The sequence below is a fragment of the Phaethon aethereus genome (assembly GCF_964289735.1).
Source record: "Phaethon aethereus genome assembly, chromosome: 1".
Classification (NCBI taxonomy): domain Eukaryota; kingdom Metazoa; phylum Chordata; class Aves; order Phaethontiformes; family Phaethontidae; genus Phaethon; species Phaethon aethereus.
This window is the reverse complement of record NC_138575.1, coordinates 28,030,067-28,051,761: the sequence shown is the minus strand read 5'-3', so window position 1 is coordinate 28,051,761 and position 21,695 is coordinate 28,030,067. Positions and strand designations below refer to the sequence as shown.

The 21,695-nt window shown below is 40.6% G+C and overlaps 1 protein-coding gene across 1 annotated transcript in view; it reads right to left on the bottom strand.

The window, feature by feature from the left end:
- Nucleotides 1-1,304: 1,304 nt before the first annotated feature.
- ANKRD26 (ankyrin repeat domain containing 26) overlaps nucleotides 1,305-21,695 on the bottom strand; it is a gene marked incomplete at its 3' end in the record, with an annotated part of 68,558 nt that continues 48,167 nt past the window's right edge. Inside the window, exons 28-39 of the mRNA XM_082014271.1 lie at nucleotides 20,860-21,012; nucleotides 19,716-19,891; nucleotides 19,422-19,515; nucleotides 18,275-18,352; nucleotides 16,985-17,119; nucleotides 15,777-15,889; nucleotides 15,230-15,371; nucleotides 13,075-13,356; nucleotides 12,111-12,346; nucleotides 11,143-11,389; nucleotides 3,351-3,396; nucleotides 1,305-1,453 (exon numbers count right to left, since the gene is read on the bottom strand). Coding sequence (XP_081870397.1) covers nucleotides 1,305-1,453; nucleotides 3,351-3,396; nucleotides 11,143-11,389; nucleotides 12,111-12,346; nucleotides 13,075-13,356; nucleotides 15,230-15,371; nucleotides 15,777-15,889; nucleotides 16,985-17,119; nucleotides 18,275-18,352; nucleotides 19,422-19,515; nucleotides 19,716-19,891; nucleotides 20,860-21,012 — 1,851 coding nt within the window. The remainder of the gene's footprint in view (nucleotides 1,454-3,350; nucleotides 3,397-11,142; nucleotides 11,390-12,110; nucleotides 12,347-13,074; nucleotides 13,357-15,229; nucleotides 15,372-15,776; nucleotides 15,890-16,984; nucleotides 17,120-18,274; nucleotides 18,353-19,421; nucleotides 19,516-19,715; nucleotides 19,892-20,859; nucleotides 21,013-21,695) is intronic.

The window sequence follows — 21,695 nt, the reverse complement described above, 5'->3', positions numbered from 1 at the left end:
TTAGCAGGTAAAACCCCCAAATTTTTCCTGTCTTCATCCATCTCAGTACAACCATTCTTACTTTTCCAGAATTGGGACTTTGTTCTATAATCTTCTGACCACTATGGAGTTTTGCGGACACGAAATGACAACTGCAGATCTTCAGTAACAACAGGTGACGCCCTGAAATAAGTAAAGCTGCTTGTTTTATTGACACAAATGTCCTACAATACTGGCCAACACTTGGGCTACAGCCACCATATCATCATCAGCTAGCAGCAACAAAAAGATTGGCTATCCTATCACACAAGTTTTGGAAAGTACCGAGGAGGCTGAAGGTTGATATATTAACATTCCTTCCTTCCCGCTCCCCCCCATGAAGTGTTTCGGGTGCACCACAGGTGCTGATGTAGGAACTGTGAATGTTCAACGCCGCAACAATTTTTAATACAAAAATCAACATGAACACCATGAGAGGCAGTGGACAGAAACTGAAACACAGAAGGTTCCATCTGAACATCAGGAAACACTTCTTTACTGTGAGGGTGACTGAGCACTAGCACAGGTTGCCCATGGAGGCTGTGGAGACTCCATCCTTGAAGGTATTCAAAAGCCAACGTAATCTTGGGCAACTGGCTCTAGGTGGTCCTGCTTGAGCAGGGGGGCTAGACCAGATGACCTCTGGAGGTCCCTTCCAAACTCACCCATTCTGTGGTTCTGCGATACAAAACAAAGATACCAAAAAGACCACAGAACAACTTTCTTGGCACTACTATAAACTCAAAGTAATTTTAAACCTAAGGCGCATAAAGTGACAGCAATGTAAAGTGCCCTATTCTCCAGCTTGAACACTGGTAAAACTTTTGCTTTATCAGCAGAAATATTCACTTCATCAGGACTAAAGCAACAGGCTCAAAGCACATCAAATAATGTCCTAAGCATTAAAATAACACTGGAAACATTAGAAACACATAGAGTGAAAGGATTAAACAGAACAAAGGGAGTACACAGAACATAAGTGGAGCAAGATAATGCATCTACCTTAATAATAAACATTTTGACAGTTCTGTCAAGCTCAAGAATCAAGATTAGTCAATCTGCTACTCAGAAAAAATAGATATGGTTCTTACTGTGAGTGAAAAATAGAACAACTATGCATCAATAAACGAACAGCTGAGTGCAATGTGGTAGACATCCATTTAATGGACTTATAATTTATATTCAGACTGTAATAAACATGTTTTCACATCTGAACCATGGGATGAGAAACCATAGATGCACTATGTAAACAAAATAATTTCCAGAGCCTTTCCCTACCATTTTGTTCAAATTAGATAATTTTTGGTTAAAACATCACGGTATTCCTGTATTGCCCTGCAAAGGGGATCCTGGTCAACATGGAAATTTTTTGAAGATCCATCAGTAGATACCATGGGAGAAGCTCCAGCAGATCCAGTTTCAAGTTCAGCAGTGGCTAGGGAGAAAAGAGACAAGATTCCTGGTGTTACTTTTACAGTAGACAGGGCCAAATAAGTCACTGTAAAAACATTACGGGTAACTGGAGAGACTACAGTCCAGAAAGATATTTAAAAAACTTCCAAGGGAACATAACAATGAAAGGGCTAGGCACAAAGGAAGAAGCACATTTTTTCCACATTTGCTTATCAGTCAAGAGTATTTCTAAAGCTAGTGAAAGAAATTCCAGAGGCTACACACTGAACATCTTCATGGAAACCACAGACAACTCCTGCTGACACCAGTGCTACATTTAGGCCCCTGCAGAGCTCTTCAAAACCTCAAATGTCTGTTCTCCTTAAACGAAATCAGTGATTTATTGGAACATTACTCCTAAAAACCAGCTTCTGCATTCTCCATGACAAACTTTAACAGAACTGACCTGTGAAAACGCAGGCACCTTTGCACTGCAGTCAGGCCAGGACAAGTTTGCTGGCCTGGTACCTTCTCTGAGGGGCATCTTTGCAACCCACCCTGGCAAAGCCCTCTTTTCTCCATGAAAACACATACTCATGAAAGCAAACCCACCTGTCCTGGTTTCAGCTGGGATAGACTTAATTTTCCTCATACAAGCTAGTATGAGGCTGTATTTTGGGTGTGTGATGAAAATAATGTTGATTACATACTGATGTTTTCAGTTCAGCTTCTCGTGCTGGGCTGCCAGGGAGAAAGCTGGGGGGAAGAAAAAGGAGGTAGAGAAGGGGGACATTTGGAGTCATGGCATTTGTCTTCCCAAGTAACCGTTATGTGTGATGGAGCCCTGCTTTCCTGGAGATGGCTGAACACCTGCGTGCTGATGGGAAGTAGTGAATGAATTCCTTGCTTTGCTTGCGTGCACGGCTTTTGCTTTACCTGTTAAACTGTTTTTCTCTCCCCCATCCTGCTGTGGGGGGAGTGGGCGAGTGGCTGGGTGGTGCTTAGTTGCTGGATGGGGTTTAACCATGACACCACCTTTGCCATCTTTCTCCAGCCACCTTTTTCAGACAAGGTCCCCAAACCAAACACACTCTGACACGTAGCAAATGTGCAATTATGTTCAAAATGCACATGGATGCAAGCCAATGGTTTTGTGTCCATTTAGACACATAGAAAGAGCTATGAAGCAACAGCTGAACACTCCCTATATGATTAAAAGCATATGGGAACAGAAGGAAATGCTCTCAGGGGCTACCTGCTTTGAAAATAGCACCAGTCACTGGAGGAATAAATATCATGAAATAGGCAGAATTCCTCTTTGGACACCTGGCCTCATATTATAAAGCATGTTTTATGCTATACATTACAAGCATTCAACTCATCCTATGTTTGCCTAAACACTACTGAATGATCTTTTCCTAAAGAAAGGATATCTTTTGTCACTCATTATATCCTTCTTGCTTATTCAAAAAAAAGACTGCTACAAATACAAGCAACGAATAAGAGACATAGCAAAAATCAAGAACTAACAGCAGAGAATGTGTATGGTATGGCTTAGTGCTGAATGCAAGTGATATACATGAAAGGAGAAGTGATGGCTGAAGTCTATAAAAATCTTATCTCAGAGCTTGTTTTATGTTTGATTTGTGCTTGAGAATTAACTGTTGCGAAAGGTGACTTCAGCTTAAGCCAAGTGTACCTGTGTGGCAGAAATGGGTTAGTTTTCTTTGCATTTTTTTTTTTTTTCTCCCAGGCAGCTACATACCATTTTTTACAATATTTTGGCAAGCAGGAAGTTTTCACACACAAGTCTAAACTGGAAAACTAGCACAAGAAAACCTGTGCTTAGAACAGGAACTTCACAGCTTTCAAGCCATTATGTTCAATAGTTAGGAACAGTCATCCTCCTTAAAAACACTCCTAACATAATGACACATTACCCAGTTCAAGTTCTTTAGTGATTTTTTCATCCAGTTCCTGCCGTACCTAGAATTACATAGAAAATATACAGTTAATATTTTAACAGTTATATTTTTGCAATATTAAACTTCTAAAACATTCTTAAAACCCATGTATAGCATGTGATAAAACCTAAAAATATCATCCCAAATAGAAACATCTTGGGTTGGGGTTTGATTTTTAATGAAGAGAAACTCTTGGTCAGCCAGGCTGAATCTTTCTTATTGCTGAGCAACATTAAGTGTAGCACAAGACAATCTGTAGCTCACCAGCTGGATGATAACTGGGCATTTAAAAGATATACAAGAAAAAAGTGCAGTGGAGTTATTACAGCGAAGGTATGGCTAAAGTCTATCATCAAATACATGAGCAGAATGTCAGCTAAATGCTGAGATACGCACAAATGCCATCCATAGGGACAAATTCAGCTGAGGCTGGCTTCTGCAACTTCGTAAGAGAAGAGGTGCGACAGCAGATGCTGCAGGATTGACATATTCCATTGTATAGAAAAAAGCATGCACCAATATTCTTTTTTTCTCCACCTTAAGATGAAAATAATTGAAAAAGCTCCTACAGATCATGCCAAGATTTTTCTTTGTTATGGCAAATACCATATATAATACACATATATACAAATATAAAAACACACACAATTTTTTCTTGCAAACTTTGTCCTAAGAAAAGAGCAACAGCTACAGCATCTACACAGCAAGTGCTGTGCGTTTTATTACGTAACCCAGATCAGCTTGGATCACTAGAAATGAGCACTTATGCCTTTCTCCCTTAGAAGGTAGTTATTGCTACCAATTAAGTTATGCTCACTTATGATTCTGACTTCAACGTCTTCATAAGAAATCAGATGTTTTGAAGAGTCATAGTCCAAGCACTATATGCTGTTATTTACATTTGATGATACTTGTGACTCCTAGATTTTTTCCATCAAGTCTGTGACACACAGAAGTGATTTTCAAAACAGATACCACATAGCTTCCAGGCCTATGATAGCCACGAAGATGATCAAGGGCTTGGGCCACGTGAGCTATGTGGAGAGGCTGAAAAAGCTGTGACTGTTTCTTTACTGGAGTAGAAAAAGCTCAGGAGGACCTTATCTCTGTCTGTGAATACCCTGTGTGGCGAATAAAGATGGAACCAGACTTTCTTAGTGGTGCCAAGTAAAAGATCAAGAGGAATGGGCACAAATTGAAATAGAGGAAACTTCTGTTTAATATAAGGAATTTTTTTTTTTTTTTAAATTGTAAGCATGGTCAAACACTGGAACAAGTTTCCCAGAAAAAGTTGTGGAGTGTCCATCCTTGGAGATGTAAAAAAATCTGGCGGGACATAACCCTGAGCAACCTACTATGGCTGACTGCTTTGAGCAGGGGTGGGGTTGGACTAGATGATCTTCAGAGGCCCCTTCCATCCTCACCCATTCTGCAACTCTGATTTTAGTACTGAATCCCTGAGGGAATAAGTATTTATTTTATGAAATGGGCAGGCTCACGTAGCAACATACCAACAAAGAGAAGAACTGAAACACTGTACAATGTACTACACAGTCCATAGAGAGCAAAAGCCCCAGTAAGGGAAGCACTCTGCAAAAGGAGCTGTAACAGGCAGTAACTCCAAAGGGGCAAAGTGGAGGGAAAGGCCCTCTTCTCCAGGACTACAGGGATAGCTGCCACTGAATTCACCAGCTTCTCCAGGGGAAGAATCACTCAGTGCTACTTCGTTGAAATAGTCTGCGTCTTCACACCTAGAAGAGGGGAGCACGGAGCTGAAAGAACAATGCAAAATGATCCCTCAAATCCTCAAATCTCTGTTTTCAAGCAGGTATATGCAGCAGCAAAAGCCTGGATAGAAGGCACACCCTAACAAATGAAGTGAGACATAGGTAACAGAAAAAAAGCAGGAAAATTAATGCCTAGATCAAAAGATGACCCAAAACCACAACCAATCCTAAGCAAAGCAGTAATAGTTGAGGTGTTAGAAGAAACCACTTTCCCTGGTTTCTGGAGCCTTCACAATGACCAGAAGGTCCACAGGACCCTGTGGAATGTGCAGATGAATCCAGAGAAGAAAAAGATCTTTTCTTTCCTCTTATTCATTCCATTAACACCTTTGTGATTCCCATCTCTCTCCTGTGGAAAGAGGAATAGGTGGAAATAAAGCCAACACACTGATTTCTGAAAAGGGAATGAAGAGCCAGGCAAAATATACCCTTGAGGACTATAACTTGCCTCCACTGTTCTCCTTCCCTCCAGTCCCCTGGAAAAGGCATCACAGCTGACTATCCCAAACCTCCTGAGCAGTAAGGATGACAATTTCAGATTCAAGTCCGAATTCATTGATTCAGAATTCAAGCTTCTGCAAGATTAGAGTCACAGCACTGGAAAGCAGAACAGTGATTGCTATCTCTCTGCACTAAGTTCTTTGCTGAGGTACTTGTCATCTCACTGCACATCTCTTCAGGCAGTAACATAGTGGGTTCCCTTGCAGCAGTCACCTTCTCAATAATTCTTTTTCAGAAAGCGGTATTGACTTACTACTTACCCACATGGGTTGCTTGAGCACAGAGTAAGTTGCATCCCGTAAGACCCTGATACAAGCTGATACTCAGAGTCTAGGAACTCAACTTCAGAACAGTACTGGTACTCCAGACACAACCGCTGTTACTACCAAGAACTTTAAGTTCAAAACTGGTAAACCAGTCTACTCCTATAGTTTAAATAAGTTCTATAACAGATGAAATCCATACACTGCCATCTTACAGATGGTTAACTACCACAGAAGCCATAACATTACAAATACATAAAGCATGAAAGTACTCTGCAGCAGTCATTCCTTCACTTGGACAAGCTAGCAAGTTCAAAATATTTGCAGTATATGGAAATCTGAACACATCAGTAAGTTTCAATCAAAACCTGACAGCATAAATAGACATTTCCCATATGAAATACCACCCAACATTAAACAATACTGGCTACAAACCTTGTCAGGTATCTGGCTGCAGAGAAGAGAGAGAACAGATTTTTGATTAAGGAGCTGAAGAAGAAAGATAAACTGCCTTAAGTTCAAAGGTCTTCACTGAGAAAAAAGAACATGGCCTACATGTAAATAAAGCAAGTTAAAAAAGCTAACAACACAAAGACTGCTACAATACAAGAGTGCAGATGGAAAATGAAATCAGAAAAGGAACAGAAATTAAGAGACAGAGTAGAAAGCAGACATTCCCTTTCTCATATTATGTAGGAAAACTGGTTTCATAAATCCACCAATTCACACTGGTTGCTGCTACCAGACTTCACCATTACTTTCTGTGTCAAGACACCCACATTCATTTTCAACAGCCTTTCGCACTGCTGTTAGGATTTAAGCTTGACATTTGTTAAACATAAAAACAGGACTCCGGTCCCAAAAACTCCTTGCAGCAGACATTCTTTGCCCTAGTCTATGGACTAAGTTCCCAAATTATGGTACACAGACCACTAGCAGTACCTCATATTTGTGTTTCATCTGCTTGATTCAATTTAGTTCTGGATGGTGACATGCCAATTCATAAGCAGTTTGGGAGTCAGGAGACCAGATCATAAAAAGACAAAAAAGACCCCGTCAAAGATATCTGTATCCCTGTAAAGGGCAGGCAATGCACACGCACATCCTTCTTACGACACAAGTTCTCCTATGAAACAAATTTCAGCCAACCTCCTTCTAGAACATAATGAACTGCTAGTCGCTACAGTCACTGTTTGTAATTACATGCACAGAATTTTTGAAGTATTTGTAACATATTCCTCATTACTGGAGTTCTCATAAAAACAACCAAAAAAACCCAAAGAACTTTGCATGTGATTGGTATTTTACTGGTTCATTACTAGTGTCGGTATGAACTTTTTTATATTTTTCAAGATAATTTTGCACTTTCATTTCAAGGTTATTAATTTCTGTAGCATATATATTTGATAAGGGGAAACGGCTATACTGTAATGGAACACATTTCTTTATGCTTTTTTCAAGAATAAAATGCTCATTTTTTGCTGAAGTTGCAACATGACCATCTTCAAAATATAAGGTTATATGCATAAACACTGACATTCGCCTCTCATGTTAAGTAGTGGTGTAGGAAAACTGTGAACTCTGTCAAACCTTTAAACTCCAAATGTCTTAGTTATGTCTAAAAGAGGTAACTGTGTCCACTTGCCAGAGTAGCACTTCTTCCTCTTGTTTGCCATCCGCACCATTTCCCAACGTTTTTTTCCAGCAGTTGCATGGACAAAGAATTAATACCAGCATTTTGAATAATAGCAGTGTGAAATATTTTCATCTCCTTGCCCCTGAAGCTATTTAAAAGCTTTTTCACAAACCAGATTTACATAAACATCCTCCTCTTAAGAATGGCATGTCCTCTATTTCAAATAGCCTCTCTCACCTTGAGGAAGCAACTGGAGAAACACTGAAACTGCACAAAGAGCTTTGACTACAAAAAGAAGTGCAAGACAACTACCTGAGGCACACTGCAGTTTAAGCCCCTTAAATCCCTGTCATGATGAGCTTTAGCAGCTGAAGCACTTGTAATCTCCAGCCAAGGCAATGCTCAGCTTGAATTTAAAGGCAAGACAAATTCTGTAGAAGGGAATCAGGTTACTGAAAAAAATCCAAGGCATAATTGAAGCAAACAGTGAAATGAAGAACAGACTTAGAGAAACTCTTCTATCTTTAAATAATCTGGTGAACAGGCAGAGTATTAAGCAGCACAACTGGCAAAGTACTTCAAAATAGACTAAAACTGTCATGTCTGAATTCTTTCCTCATGCTCCAACTTGTCTACTGAACGACACAGTACTACGGCAGCAATGACAGCACAGACTGTGCATCTGGTAATTTTACATTTGGAAACCGACCGAGATTCAGCACCCGTTATTGTATACAAAGGGATACATGCAGTTTTTCCATTTTGTTACTTCCTGACTTAAAGCCTTATTTTCCAATTCCATCCTCTTTTTTAGACGCACATGTCAGGAATCCTGTACTTTCAGTTCTTCAGAGATACACTATGGCTCCAAACACTGTTAATGAGATAGTGCACCCAGCTGAGGAAACTTAAGCCAGCAGTTCTAAGTGAAATACCCACTAGCAACTACTCTGAGGACCCTGTTCCTTTTTTCTGAAGGATTCTGAAAGAGAAAAATCAGGTCTTAAGACTTTCCTGAATACATTGAACATTGAGTGACTTGAGGCTAAAGACAGTGCCATTAGTCTCAGTTGTTCCCTAACTGGTGATTACGGGAAGGAATAGCACTAAAGGATGTGCAGTTGGATTTAGTAACAGGGAGGATACGTTCACACCAGTAACTGAGTCCCAGAGACCAGCCCTCTGCCTTGATTGAGACAAAACGGGCATGCTGAGATTTCCAGCTTTTTCTTAAGAGAACCTGGCAGAAATGGTAAGGAATGGGTAAGTACTCTGAGGATTTAGCAATAGTTTTACTCACCTTCATTCAGGGAAGAAAACTTTAGAATTTAATACTATGTTAGAATTAAAACCTAATCCCAAGAAGACAAACTGTATATAGTAAGAGCCAATTATCCTTAGCTCCTCTGTTGAGAACAAAGTAAACGTCTCTGCAGGTTGTAAGCAACATCAGAGAGTACTTCAGGGGACTAAGTCCTACTAACAAAACTGCACTAGGAAGGAGAAATATAGGTGATAAACAGAAAACTCCACTGACATCAGTAATTGGAGACCGGGGAAATGTCATACACAATTTTTCAACTTCTTTGAGAGTCTGCTCAAAGCTGATGGGGATTTTGTTGGTTCTCTTTTTTAAACCTTCAAAGTGAAGCATCAAGTGAAGCATTCCCCAGCATGGCAATCCATCACAAAATGTGAGACACATACGCTCTGAAAAGAAACTTTACGGTTGCTGTTGAAGTTGGGACACTGAATTAGAACAGTATCACCATTCTGAGATCTAATGCACACTTTTCTTGCAATCAGCTCAAATGTTTTTTACAAGTAGATTTGGGAACAGTTTTTTGCAAAACACTGAAGCAGCCCATGTAACTATAATACATAGTATTATATAATGTATGATGATAATGTATGTATCTGCATATATTAGCAACTGGATAAAAACAACGAGCTATGAAATAGCCTTTAAAAATATTTAATTTCTGTAATATACTTAAGGAAAGCTAGTAAACCAGTAAAGGTATCTAGCTTGATATTGACAAAACTTTTGTGATGCCCAGAGAGTTCCAATTTCTCTGGAAAATTAAAGTGGAAAGGACTACCTGAAGAACATGGCTCTAAGAAGCACTGAGTACTCCCACTTTCTTTCCTCTGTCTTTTTTTCTTGTTTCTTCTTCAAAAAAGGCACAACTGTTAACCCTTTTCTTTTAAAATAGAGCTGCTTTTTTCCTAGGAGTGGGATGGTTTCCTCCTTTGCCTTTTTCTTCTTTTAACATCGCGCTCCCATGTCTCTGTCCTTTCTTTTCCTCACTTGTTCCCTGCTCCTTACTCCTCTTGTTTCCTTGTCCTGGCCTTCTCCTTATTTCAGTTTTGCAGTGGGTCCCTGAATTTTGCCTCCTTTTCACTGCTGGCATGCAGAACAGCCCTGCAGATGGTACAGTACTAATTGCCTCCTGAGTTTTTGCTGTAACGTATATCCACCCCTCTGACCTGAAAAACACGTTCATAGCAATACAGATAAGTTCATCTCTGTAACTGTCACTGCTACACATCATCGACACTGCTCTGTCCATTTGTTTGTTTTTTTTAAACCACGTACAGTATGCAGACACATTGTTTAAATGGATTCTTTCCAATGTGGGTGGGACCACTGGACTTACACGTTAATGAATAGTTCTCACATTCGTTCAGCAACAGAATATGCAAGGGATAGAACACTGACTGAATAGAGAAGCTTGTCCATGATTCAGTGCTGTGCTAGGTGGGAAACTGGTTGCAACTATTGACATCTGGTTTCCAAATCTCATGATACAATGTTCACCATTCTGTGAGGGATGTGCTATCACACTGACTGCTAATTACAGGGCATACTTTGACCAGAGGTATTGCAGAGGTTGCAGCATTGCTGCAAAATGAGAAAGCTATGAAGACTTCCTGAGGAGTTGTTAACTTCGCCTTTTCATGTAATAACACACAGCAGGAACTGCAAAAACGAATGCCTCCTATGCATAGTATACATCCCGCATGGAAGTATAACATGAGAAGTCACGTGATCCTGTTCATATGATCTTATTTTCGAAGCATCCCTTTGTTGGTATTAATGTACTAAAAACAAGTTCCAGTGAAGAAACTGCTAGAATGAAGATCAGTGAAGGAGGAAAAGGTGTCTGAAACAAAGATGTCTAATGGTATTTCGCACTTATCATAAAGTTAGCAGTTTTACATAGGTCATCATACTATACATTAAATTTTAATGAAGAGCTTAGCCGGGAACTTCCTATGCCACAGTATTCTTTACCACGGTTTCTCTTGTAAAAGAATGTAGTTACACAGTCCATTATTTAGAAGTCAGTATTTTTTGGTCTTTCAGTACTCTTGGAAATTTGTACAACCCTAATGACCAAAAGTCTTCACCCCTATCACATACACTTGTGTACTGTTTTGGCAATTAGCAGTTGTTTTGGCATATTAGACCAAATGGTTTGGAACTATAAATGGATTCTACCTTAGGATAAAAAAGCATAAACTTGCTTATGGATACTTTTTGGCAGTAGTTGAGAAAAGTATTTAAAAATGCTTACCTTAGCCACATAGGCTTCAACCCTGCTTCTTGATGATAATGCGCTCCCGGCTGGGCTTAGGAAGCTTCCTCCAAGACTTAGACTTCTGTTCAGTGCCAAATTGTTGCCAAGATGTCCCAGTTCAGTTGAATACAGAACTGGACTTGCAGCCAGACCTCCACTGACAATGCTGCTTGCGATTAAAGATTTGCTTCTATGGCGCTCCTGAAGGAGCTTAGCGTTGGCTTCTGCTAGTCTCTCATTAGCTCTGAAACATTCAAAAGCATACAAAGAATTATCTTTAGTAGTAACACTTTGGCTAAGTTACCCTCCGGGTCTTTGACTATTATTTGAATTCTGAAAGTGGAAGCGATTAAGAGCATCCAAAATGAGAACATCATTCGATCTGAGGTTTTTTGGAGAACCTATTTCTAAGTCGTCACACTACCTGCAAGGAACAGGAAGATTTACCAACACTTAGGATATCTCAGCATTAGGACTTCAATGCAATCTGTGAATGCCATGTGTTTATACAGCTTCTTCTGAAAGGCACATCACCTGCCTAAGAACTCTGGCCTACCCTCCCTTTCCCAAGGAAAGCTCAAACCTCAGACACACTGCTAAAATGTAAGGCAAAAAATGATGTATTTTTTTTGCTTCACAATCAAATTCTGTTCTCTGAAGGGCCTATCCTTATTCAAGCCATAAAATACATGAAGTAGATTATTAGAGACTGGCAAAAAGGCTGCCTGTTAAAACACAATCAAGTTAAAAAATACATTCACTATTAATGCCATGATCAGTGGTGTTACTGCTGGAATACTAAAGAGAAATGAAGACAGTTCTAATGAAGGGGAAGGATCTTAAGGTACTTTCCTCACAAATATGCCATCTTATGTTTATATACATAATGCTGATCAGATATAGAAGAGGGATTTTAGGAGGAAAAAGCAGTATCTTATTACCATTCCAAAAAAGTATGGACTTACCTTTCCAGTTTATTTGCTAAGCATCTTCTAATTTTTACTTCCTCCAGATACAGCTCTTTGTACCTTTCCACTTCTGCCCGAGTGGATTCTTTTTGAAAAATACTGTCCTGTTGAGTATTTTTTATCCTGCCCAATTCACATTCCAGATCTCTAATTCTGTGTTTTAGCTGGTTTCTCAGTGAAGCATGATGACTGGCTCTGATTTGTTCTAATCTGTCCTGGGAGGCTGCCTGTGTCTGAAGCAGATAACACACTTTCAACCACCGCAAAGAAAAAAGAGAACTCTCCCCAGCAGTTATTTGCATGTACCCAATTTCAAGGGCCCAGCTTTACTCAGTGAGGCAGCTGTGCCTCCTCACTACCATCAGCAATCAAGGCAGAAGCCTGGAACTACCATGTTAAGTAATTCTTTTTATTCAGAAAGAAGCCCCCTCTTAACACTATTATTCATCAAAGCCACTAATGAAAGAACACTACCTCTGTAGGACAGTGCATATAGAAAAGGATTCCTCAAAGGAATTATGAGGATCCCTCACCTCCACCCCACCCCCCAACTTCGCAACTTCGGTGACTTCTTTTCTAAGCACTTTCCACTGTTCAATGACAAAGCGGGACCTGTATTTCTGGCCATGACAACTGTAAGTTGCAATATCCATTCAAGGATGAACAGCAAGAAGATGATGAGTGGACAGCGATATGCCCGCCCCCTCCCCCCCCCCCCCCAAGAACTGCAAAGTGGAAATCTACCTTGGGCAAGCTTTTAATTCAGGGACCTGCAGACACATTACACACGCATGAAAGCATTCTTGCCCAACCACATTCCCTTCTCCCACTGCCCTTCAGAAAAGACAGAAGTACAGCACTAACACACAGAATCAGGCACCAAAAATAGAATACTAAAAAGTGACAACAACAACAAAAGTATGTAAGAGAGACTACAGACACAAGTGAGAAATTCACCTACCTGCAAAAATAGATTAACTTCTTGTAGCTTTTGTCTTATTTCTTGTCCGGCTCGTTCTTCCATCTCTCTTTTATATTGTTCTATTTGATTGTGATCCACCATGTTAGTCTCCAAGCGATGTTTGAGGTTAGCCACCTCTTCTTTCAGCTGGCATTTGCTCTTCTCCAGTTTTTCATGGTTCCCACGCATGGTGGACAACTCTTCTCGCAAATCCTGATTTTGTGCTTCTAGCTGCATGCATTTTTTAGACTCTATCTCCAGCTGCTGGGAAAGTTCACCAACCTGTAGACAGCATACACACACACACACACAAAAAAAAAAGGAACTCAGAGGCGTCTAAAATTAGTGAAATCTGTGAAAATCTGTGAAGGGGTTGGCCATCAAAACTGTATTTGTCATCTTCTAACTCGGTATTAAAACCAAAGTGAAACCAGGCTCTTCTTTTAAAACCAGAATAGCTTTCACATAATTTGTGATAGGATCCCTCAAGTTCCCATCCCTTCTCAGTTCTTCTGCAGTAGGTCACAGATCAAGGGGTACCAAACTAGTAGCATTTCACCCATAGGGCTAGGTTGAAAAGCACTAGGGCTATTCTTCCGTGAGATGCTCATATGCTCATGGGAAATCAAACACACCCATACCTAGCCACCTTCTGGTTTCATCAGAAACAAGATGTATCATGCTTTAGAGGAATTGTTACATGCTGTGAACACAGTCAAAGCTTCATTACAGAACTGACGAGATGAGAAACAGATATTCTGTTTTTCCACTACACTGAAAGATTTGTAAATAGTGGTTCAGAGCATAGCTTTTACAGCAGTCACGAAGGAAGACATACTCTCTCTAGGTCAAAGCTGCAGTTTATTTTCAAAAATTTGCAGGAAATATCAGACTTTCAATAGGTCCCAATGGTCAACTACAGCATCATCCTCTTCTTCCCCCCTCTGGAAACATACCTTTTCTATACCTATTGAACATAAAACAAGATGTCTTGTTTTTATTAAAAAAAAGTGGGGGAAACTAGCATAGTAAGCACTTGAAAGAGTTTCTAGCAGAAAGTAGAAACTTCAGACTTATTTAAAACTGCCTAAATGTAATGTCCTTCCCTGTCATTTAAAATAACTCTTCCAACAGAAACACAAAAATGCTGCTAACTTTTGGACTGAACATGAGCCACCGCAAAGGCAGTTGACTCGTTCTACAATACCTTCTAAACACAAACATAGCTCTGAAACACAGGTGCTTTAGCAATAAATCTGAGTAAGGAGCAGAGAAGTAGATAAAAGGTTACAGGCTACTGAACAGCCAGAGCAACCTGAAAAGCACTCCTGGAAACTCTACTTCTGGGTCCCCATGACAAGGGAAAGATGGGCTGAGACAAATAGTCTAGAGAGCAATAAGTTACACAACTTTTTCTGCAGCACCTTACTGCATCGTGTCCTGGGAAGCAATGACACTGTTTAGAAAAACAAAACCTCAACTGCCTCATGCTCAACTCATGCCTAGGACAGGGCTCAACAGGTAATCCTGGGCAAAGCTAACTTCATGCAGTTGTTTGAGTTATGGTGGTGTTGCTCCCCTCTCTTCCAGAGAAGGGATTCATTTGTCAGACCTAAGATACTGCTATGGCCTCAAGCTGCAGCCAGGCCTGTGCTGGCCCTCACAGCTCTCAGCCCTGACCCTCAACCGTGGACTTGATGTCCTGGTTGGACTGCAGACCTGCATGTCCCTGTGGACTGGCCTCGTGATCTGCACTCTTGGCTGATCCCACTTACTGTCACTGGACCTGTTCTGCTCATCTTAGTGAGGGCCTGTGGGACTGTTCCCTGGCTCGTAAGGTCACAGAACCTGCCGGCTTTGCTGTGACTTTCGGCTCACCTTTCCTCTACAGGATAGCTTGCCCTTGATGTGCCCTTGCAGATACTGCCTTGCATATAACATTTTCATCTGTACCTGTAATAACAACTACATCAGTATAAGTTATAGTCATCTACTACTGTAACAGTAGAAAGAGCATCAAGAAAAGTCAATCAATTCCAAAAGACAGTCAGGAAAACAAAAATCAACAACATGAAAAGAAGTATAGGGAAAGGATAACACAGGTTTCAAAAGAAAACACACCACCACCAAAAACCCCAAACAAACCAGTGCTCACCTTTGTTCTTAATCTACCAATTTCACTGATCATTTCAGAATATCTGTTCTTCATTTCTCCCTGCAAATTAAGCTGGGACTCTCCCTCTCTCTTCTCATACACCCTTAGTTTCTTCATAGCTCTGTTTAGAAGCCTCTTCAACCTGCACAGAAAATTATTCAAGAAAACAATGAAACAAAGGAACAACTGGCCTTTTCCACATACTTTCACGTAAAGAGCACAAACATAGCTTGCTTGCTTCATCTCTAACATGCTTGACACACCATGAATTACTGAGGAATAAAAGGCAGGACTCCTGTGCCACAAATCATTCAGAGGATCCAAATTTCACCTGAAAAGAAGAATGGTAGTTCCTTCCCTCCCAGGAAAACCACAGGGCAACCTGCATTTGCAGTTCTTTTGGGAACTACTGAAAACTATAGGCCCATGCACAGAAGCACCTTGCAAGAACTAACTTGAGGCTTGAATTTGCTCACAGTTACATACACCTATTTTTATGTTAAAGTTCAGTAAAGCTTGACCTCCTTGCCATACTAAAAAGCCATACCTCTTACAGTCTTTCTGCAGTTTGATATTTCTTTTCATTTCTTGGTCCAGATGCAGTTCAGCTGAGCGTTTCAACTCTACCAGCTTCTTCACTTTCTTTCTTTCATTCTCACACTTTCAAAATAGAAAAGATACATGACACACAGAGCATAGGAACAGTATCTACATGCAGTATGTACATCTAGCATTCTCCACAGAGAAGCTGCAGTACATCTCTAGCTGTTAGCCGAGTTCCACAGAACACCAAGGGACAGAATTCCCGAGAACATTTAATCACTTCAAGTTTCAAATCAAACAGGCCAATACCTAACAACAGAAACAGATGCCCCCACTGGAGCAAAGGCCACCCTCTTCTACTGCTTCAAGGCAAAATGGTGGAAAAGATGCTGGAGAACACTTTTGGCAGTTCCTCTGCTCATAGCAGGGATTATGTAGGTATGCACATCATGGGAGAGTGTAAAACCAAATCTGAAGCTTTCATGGGATCTTCAACAACCAGCAGGCAGAGGCTTGTGGAGGAATTTGATCTTTTGAAATTCTTTAATATTTTATTCCCCTCTGCCATTACCTTCACGTCTCTGTGGCTATTTACTTATTCACATGTTGTTCTTCCTCTTGGTGTTTTCTCAGCCAAACCAAAGGAGAGCTAGCAGCTGGCCAAAACAGGCAGCTGTTTTGACTTTGTACATCCATTTTTCCTCGATGGAAAAGGAGAAAAGGGAAAAACTGCCCCTTGGAAACTGGCATCTGTTTCCTGTTTCCTAAGCACTAGTTCATTTGGCCAGAATTCCTTCAGCACATTTTTCTGCAAGGCTTTTATCTCCTGCTACCATGAAAACACGCAGCAGCTCCTCCATGCATTGCACTGGAAACGTGAAGCATTTTAATCCTGCCCAGAAACCACAGGGTCAGAAGATGACCAGAAGGAAACCAAGGAAAGAACCGGGGAACTGCAGTTCTCACTTGCTCCATGTGCTCAACTGATAGCAAACCACAATGGAAACTTTTCCCAATAGAACCACTCCAATATTTACACAAAGATATCCAGCTAGCTTTCATTTGCTTCCTGCATGACCCCCAAATGACAAGGTACTCAGCACCTGAACTGCAGGGTAACAGAAAAAAACAAGTGTGTAAGAACTTGACAAAAAGGTGAACACAGTTCTCCTGGGTATTGGCTGAGGTGTCTGGAGAATTTTCTGGGCTCACCTGTTCCGAGAGTTCAGCCTTTTCCCTGTCAAGTTGAGCAACACGCTCTTCAAGGTGGGATCTTGACTTCAGTTGCTCTTCCCACATGCTGTGTGAGTCCTTTGATGTCAGAGCCAGCATATTCTGCTTTTGCAGCTGTGAAAGCAACTGTGGCAAAAGAAAAAACTAAGGTGACTGGAAAGACAACACTGCAATAGAAAGCAGTAACTTAACTGGAAACAGGTCTAAGGTCTCCTCTTCCCATCCAAGATCTACAGTTAAGGTTAATGCAGAATGTAAAACACACCTCAGGAAACGCTAAAGAACAAGAACAGCAATTGAAGCTGGTGGAAGGAAGTGACAAGGTGAGGCTGCAACTTTAGGGGCTAAGACATACGCACACATAAAATCACCCTAAACTTTCTTCCATAGGTCCTCCGGAGTTCATAATGATACGTACTTTATAATATAACAATTCCTCTAGTGCCCACCAGAGAAAATACCCTACCCTCACTGCTTCTGTAACAGCTGTATATCTCCCAAGAGCAAGAAAATGTTTTCAAATCAGCAATGCTATTTATGCTTCTACCCAAAGGGACAAAGATTTGCCTAACAGATGCATTTGAGTGGAACAGAATTTGCCAGTTTAGTTCAAGCATAAAGAATGCAAGTTGACTAGATGCTTTTAGTGGCATTCTGTAAGAAGGAAAAAAAAAAGCCCAACCAAAAACCAAGATGCCTACTGAGCTATAGAAAGTCATGAAAACCAAAGCATAAGGGCTTAGATAAAAAATTCTCAGGGTGTACAACTTTCTCAAGTGTCCTTACAGGGCAGGTGAAATGCTGGGTCTTATGACAGATACTAACATGGTCTCAAGGGCAAGCTCTGACTAAGCTGCAAAGATAACGTGGTTCTCCCAAGTCCAGTTTCCTCTCTCAGCTTTCAGCCAGAGATCTTGCCCCTGCCCACATCCATCCTGTCCATCAACTGCCATGGTTTAACTCCAGTAGGCAGCTAAGCACCACACGGCCACTTGCTCACTCCCCCCGGTGGGATTGGGGAGAGAATTCATCAAACGAATCACACTGATAAACAAAAGTATCTTGCACACCACCACACAGATACAAAACACAGCAGCAAGGGAATGAGGAAATTTACAGCCTCTTCCCTTGAGGGTGTCTTGCCCTAAAATGAAAAGGGTATTTGTCAGAGGAACTGTGACTACACAGCCCACCCAATTTTTTCATCAATTACCTGCACACAAAAAATTCAAAGACTAAAACAGTCATTCACAGAAGCCAGTCACGTACCTGCTGATGGTGGTGGTCCTCTGCAGCCGCCTGTGCTGTCTGTAAACCAGTTATCAAGTCTTCCAGGCGGTTATGAACCTACAGAAGCATTAAAAGAAGCAAGAAGAAACATTATGACTTTCGAGACTGAAGTTTACACCTCATTTCCAAAAATAAAAGTTACATACACCTCTTCATTCCTACAGTATTTACACCAATGATCAAAATGGCCTTAGTTTGATGCCACTATAAAGTTGTTAGCAATCGTCGCCTCTGCTATTTGCTTCAGGGAGAGAGAACACCATGCAGGATACAAAGAATCTTCAGTGAAAAAAAGCATGAGTAGCTTTTCTCATCCACAGTACATTTGAAAACCATGCCCTATTAATCGCGACTGCTTTCCCTCTTCTCGTCAGTATCAGTATATCACAAAGTTCAGCTTTCACATGTAGTTATTTTCAAAATCTCTTCAGCACTAATTAACAACTACAGTCATAACAAGAACCCTAGTTCACTAGTTACAATACAAAAATAATTTGCTTCATACAGGTCACAGATGAAAGCACCTTTTCTGAGCTAAAATTAACCACTGCATAGGGGCACTGGGAAATTCGAAGGCTTGCACTGAGTTCTGCAAATGATACCACAGGCATTCCTCTTCACTGTTTCATGAAAACAAACACACACCAAGTGGCCAAAGAAAAAGTACTTCTGCACAGCAAAAGCTCTGGGGAATATAATTTTTGTTCCAGTCTGATGATGACAGTCAAGCCACTGGCATGAAGCACTTGGCATCAATATCCCCTGTGGATTTCCACGAGTTAACTTGATGAATACCTTTAATGATACACATTGCAACAAGTGTCTGAAGCAGCACCTGGTGGCATGACAGGTCTAAAGCAGGCAATAGTTACACCAGCATATTAGTGTCAAATCCTTACCTTTTAGAGTGTTAAGTAGGACTTGCTATAGTAGCATGGGAAAACTCTCATAACCAGAAAGCTGGGGAATGGACCAGGCTGCTTTCTGAGCAACCTATATTCAGTAGAACGCAGGAACTGAGTTCCCCTAGGCAATGTGGGAAAACCTCATCTTAAAATCTCCCCACAGAAATCAGTAACTAGGTTCAGGAGCTCACAAAAAGGGAAGTTTATGATCAGCTTCTTACTGAGGCAGAGGCTTGCAGGTCCTTCTGAAGGGCTTCAATCCTATTGCTTTGTTGCTGGACTGTGGCTTCCAATCTGGCATTTTCAATTTCAAGGCTTAAAAAGAAATACAGGTCTTATTACAGAAATCCACTAGAGCACAAATTCTGAAAGAACAGTGTGAAATAACATAATCTAAAACAAAAGCATCCTTCAACATCGCGTATTAACTTGCTGTGATGCAACAAGGCTATCCTGTTGTTTCACACAAGCCCAGAAAGCGACAGACACCTTGCTTCCCTGTGTTATTCTCTTACCGTTGCACATGTTCTTCCAGTTGTTTTATAGTAGTATTGGTCCCAGAAGATGCCAACAGGAGGTCCTGCAGTTTTTGGGAAGAAGTTATGACTTCTCTTTCCTTATTATCCAAGGCAGTCTTCAAGTCATGAACACAATGCTCAGACTGAAGATGCTGTTCTTCCAACTCCCGCAACTGTAAAATCACAGTAAGGGTCCACAGTAGTCAGGTGAGCTTTTATACAGAGGAGTCAACTGTTGCTGAAGAATTTAAGTACTGCATATATCTGCACATATCCTCTACTCAAAAAACCATAATCATTTCAAGTACATTCAAACCTGAACTTCTACTAGCAAATGAACACAAACTGTGTTACACTTCTTCATCTTTTGTACTGGCCTCTCCCATCCCTACATTGATTTCCTAGAGCATGGTTCTAAGCACCGACACTGTCCCTCCCAGCCTTTCAAAGACTTGCGACACTCTTTGTATCCATTTGTTTGCTCCTCCATTGAAAACATGAATTGAAAAGTTCATCCTTCTCCTAAAGACTTCACAACTCCCTGATAGGAGATTTAAGATGATTTCTATTTCAGAACTCCAAGGCCCTCTATACTTCAGTTTTAATAAGAACACTGCAAAAGGTGGTCCCCACCTCAGAAAGTAGCTTACAATTCACTTGCAAGAAGGCCTTAGCGATGGCAAATTACATCAGGGCCAAAGAAGCTGGGGGGTTGGGGTAGTGGAAAAGATATATGCAGAATAAGTTACAAAAGCATTCAGAATTGACAACATGTTACTTGGTGGTGGGGGCAGGAGGGAAGCATAGACAGCTTAAAAAGGCCCAAATGCAGCAACGCACTGTTTCTACTGTTCTTCGGAAATCAGACAACCTGCTTGGCCAAGCCAAATGCAATAAGCTATAGACACATCAGTTTACTTTGCAAAGCACCTTAGCAAATACAAACCTTTGTCCAAGTAAGGACATTGTGTCCTCATGTCAAAGACCTTCCGATCATTGACACCAAGTCTATAAAACAGTGCAATTCATTCACACATCATTAAACCTATGCTGAAGTTTCTTCTAGGTTTTAGGACAACATTCTTTCCTATTTTCAACAGTCACCCTCAGATTTATTCATATAATTACAAACATTATATACCTTGGTTTTAACCTTTTCCAATTCTTTTTGCAAGTGCAATTTTTCTTCCTCCAGGTCACTGCGGTAGCGTGTAGTAACTTCAAGTGAAGCTTCTGACATAGATTGCTTTTTAAGCGCATCGGCAAGCTCCTGCTGCAGCTGTCTGACCATGCCCTAATGAAACAGTTAAATGAGTGTGAAGAAAATTGTAAGAACATGAAATATGCCTTTACTTTAACTTATCTGATTATACAATTAGACCTGTCTTTGGACTGAACTCAAAAGAATGAAATTTTGCCTGCCACCAGCAGGCATCTGCACAGATTATGACCTATCTTCATCCTTCTCAGCTGAGAAATGTGCAGCAGACTGTCAGCAGCTGTTCATGCAGATTTCCATTTCCCAATACATAAAAATGCTCAAGTATTACTCTTTGCTGAACAAAACACAAGCACATACTGCAGTCATGTATTTTTTTCTAACAAAACCCAAAGAAATCTGTTGCAATATAAGAGCTATAGTTTGACTGCAGGTATTACTGACTACCAAAGGCAGGAATTTGTATTAGATTGTTCTTTGTTCTAGTCCTCCATTATGCAAATATAATTGAATGAATACATATATCTGAAAGCTCTTTTGAGGTACACTTTAAGTGTATGCTGAATCACATCCTCCTCTTGCACTCTTCTTACCAAGTTCATTTTAGAACCACCACCGCCTTTATACTGACGGATGAGGTTTAGAAAAATATGGACAGTTCATATATTTATCTAGTACCTTCAAAAGGAACTTGTTACTTTGGTAGTAAGAATACAAAGCAATTCACAGATTAAAATGAGTGACAGCACTGCTGGAGT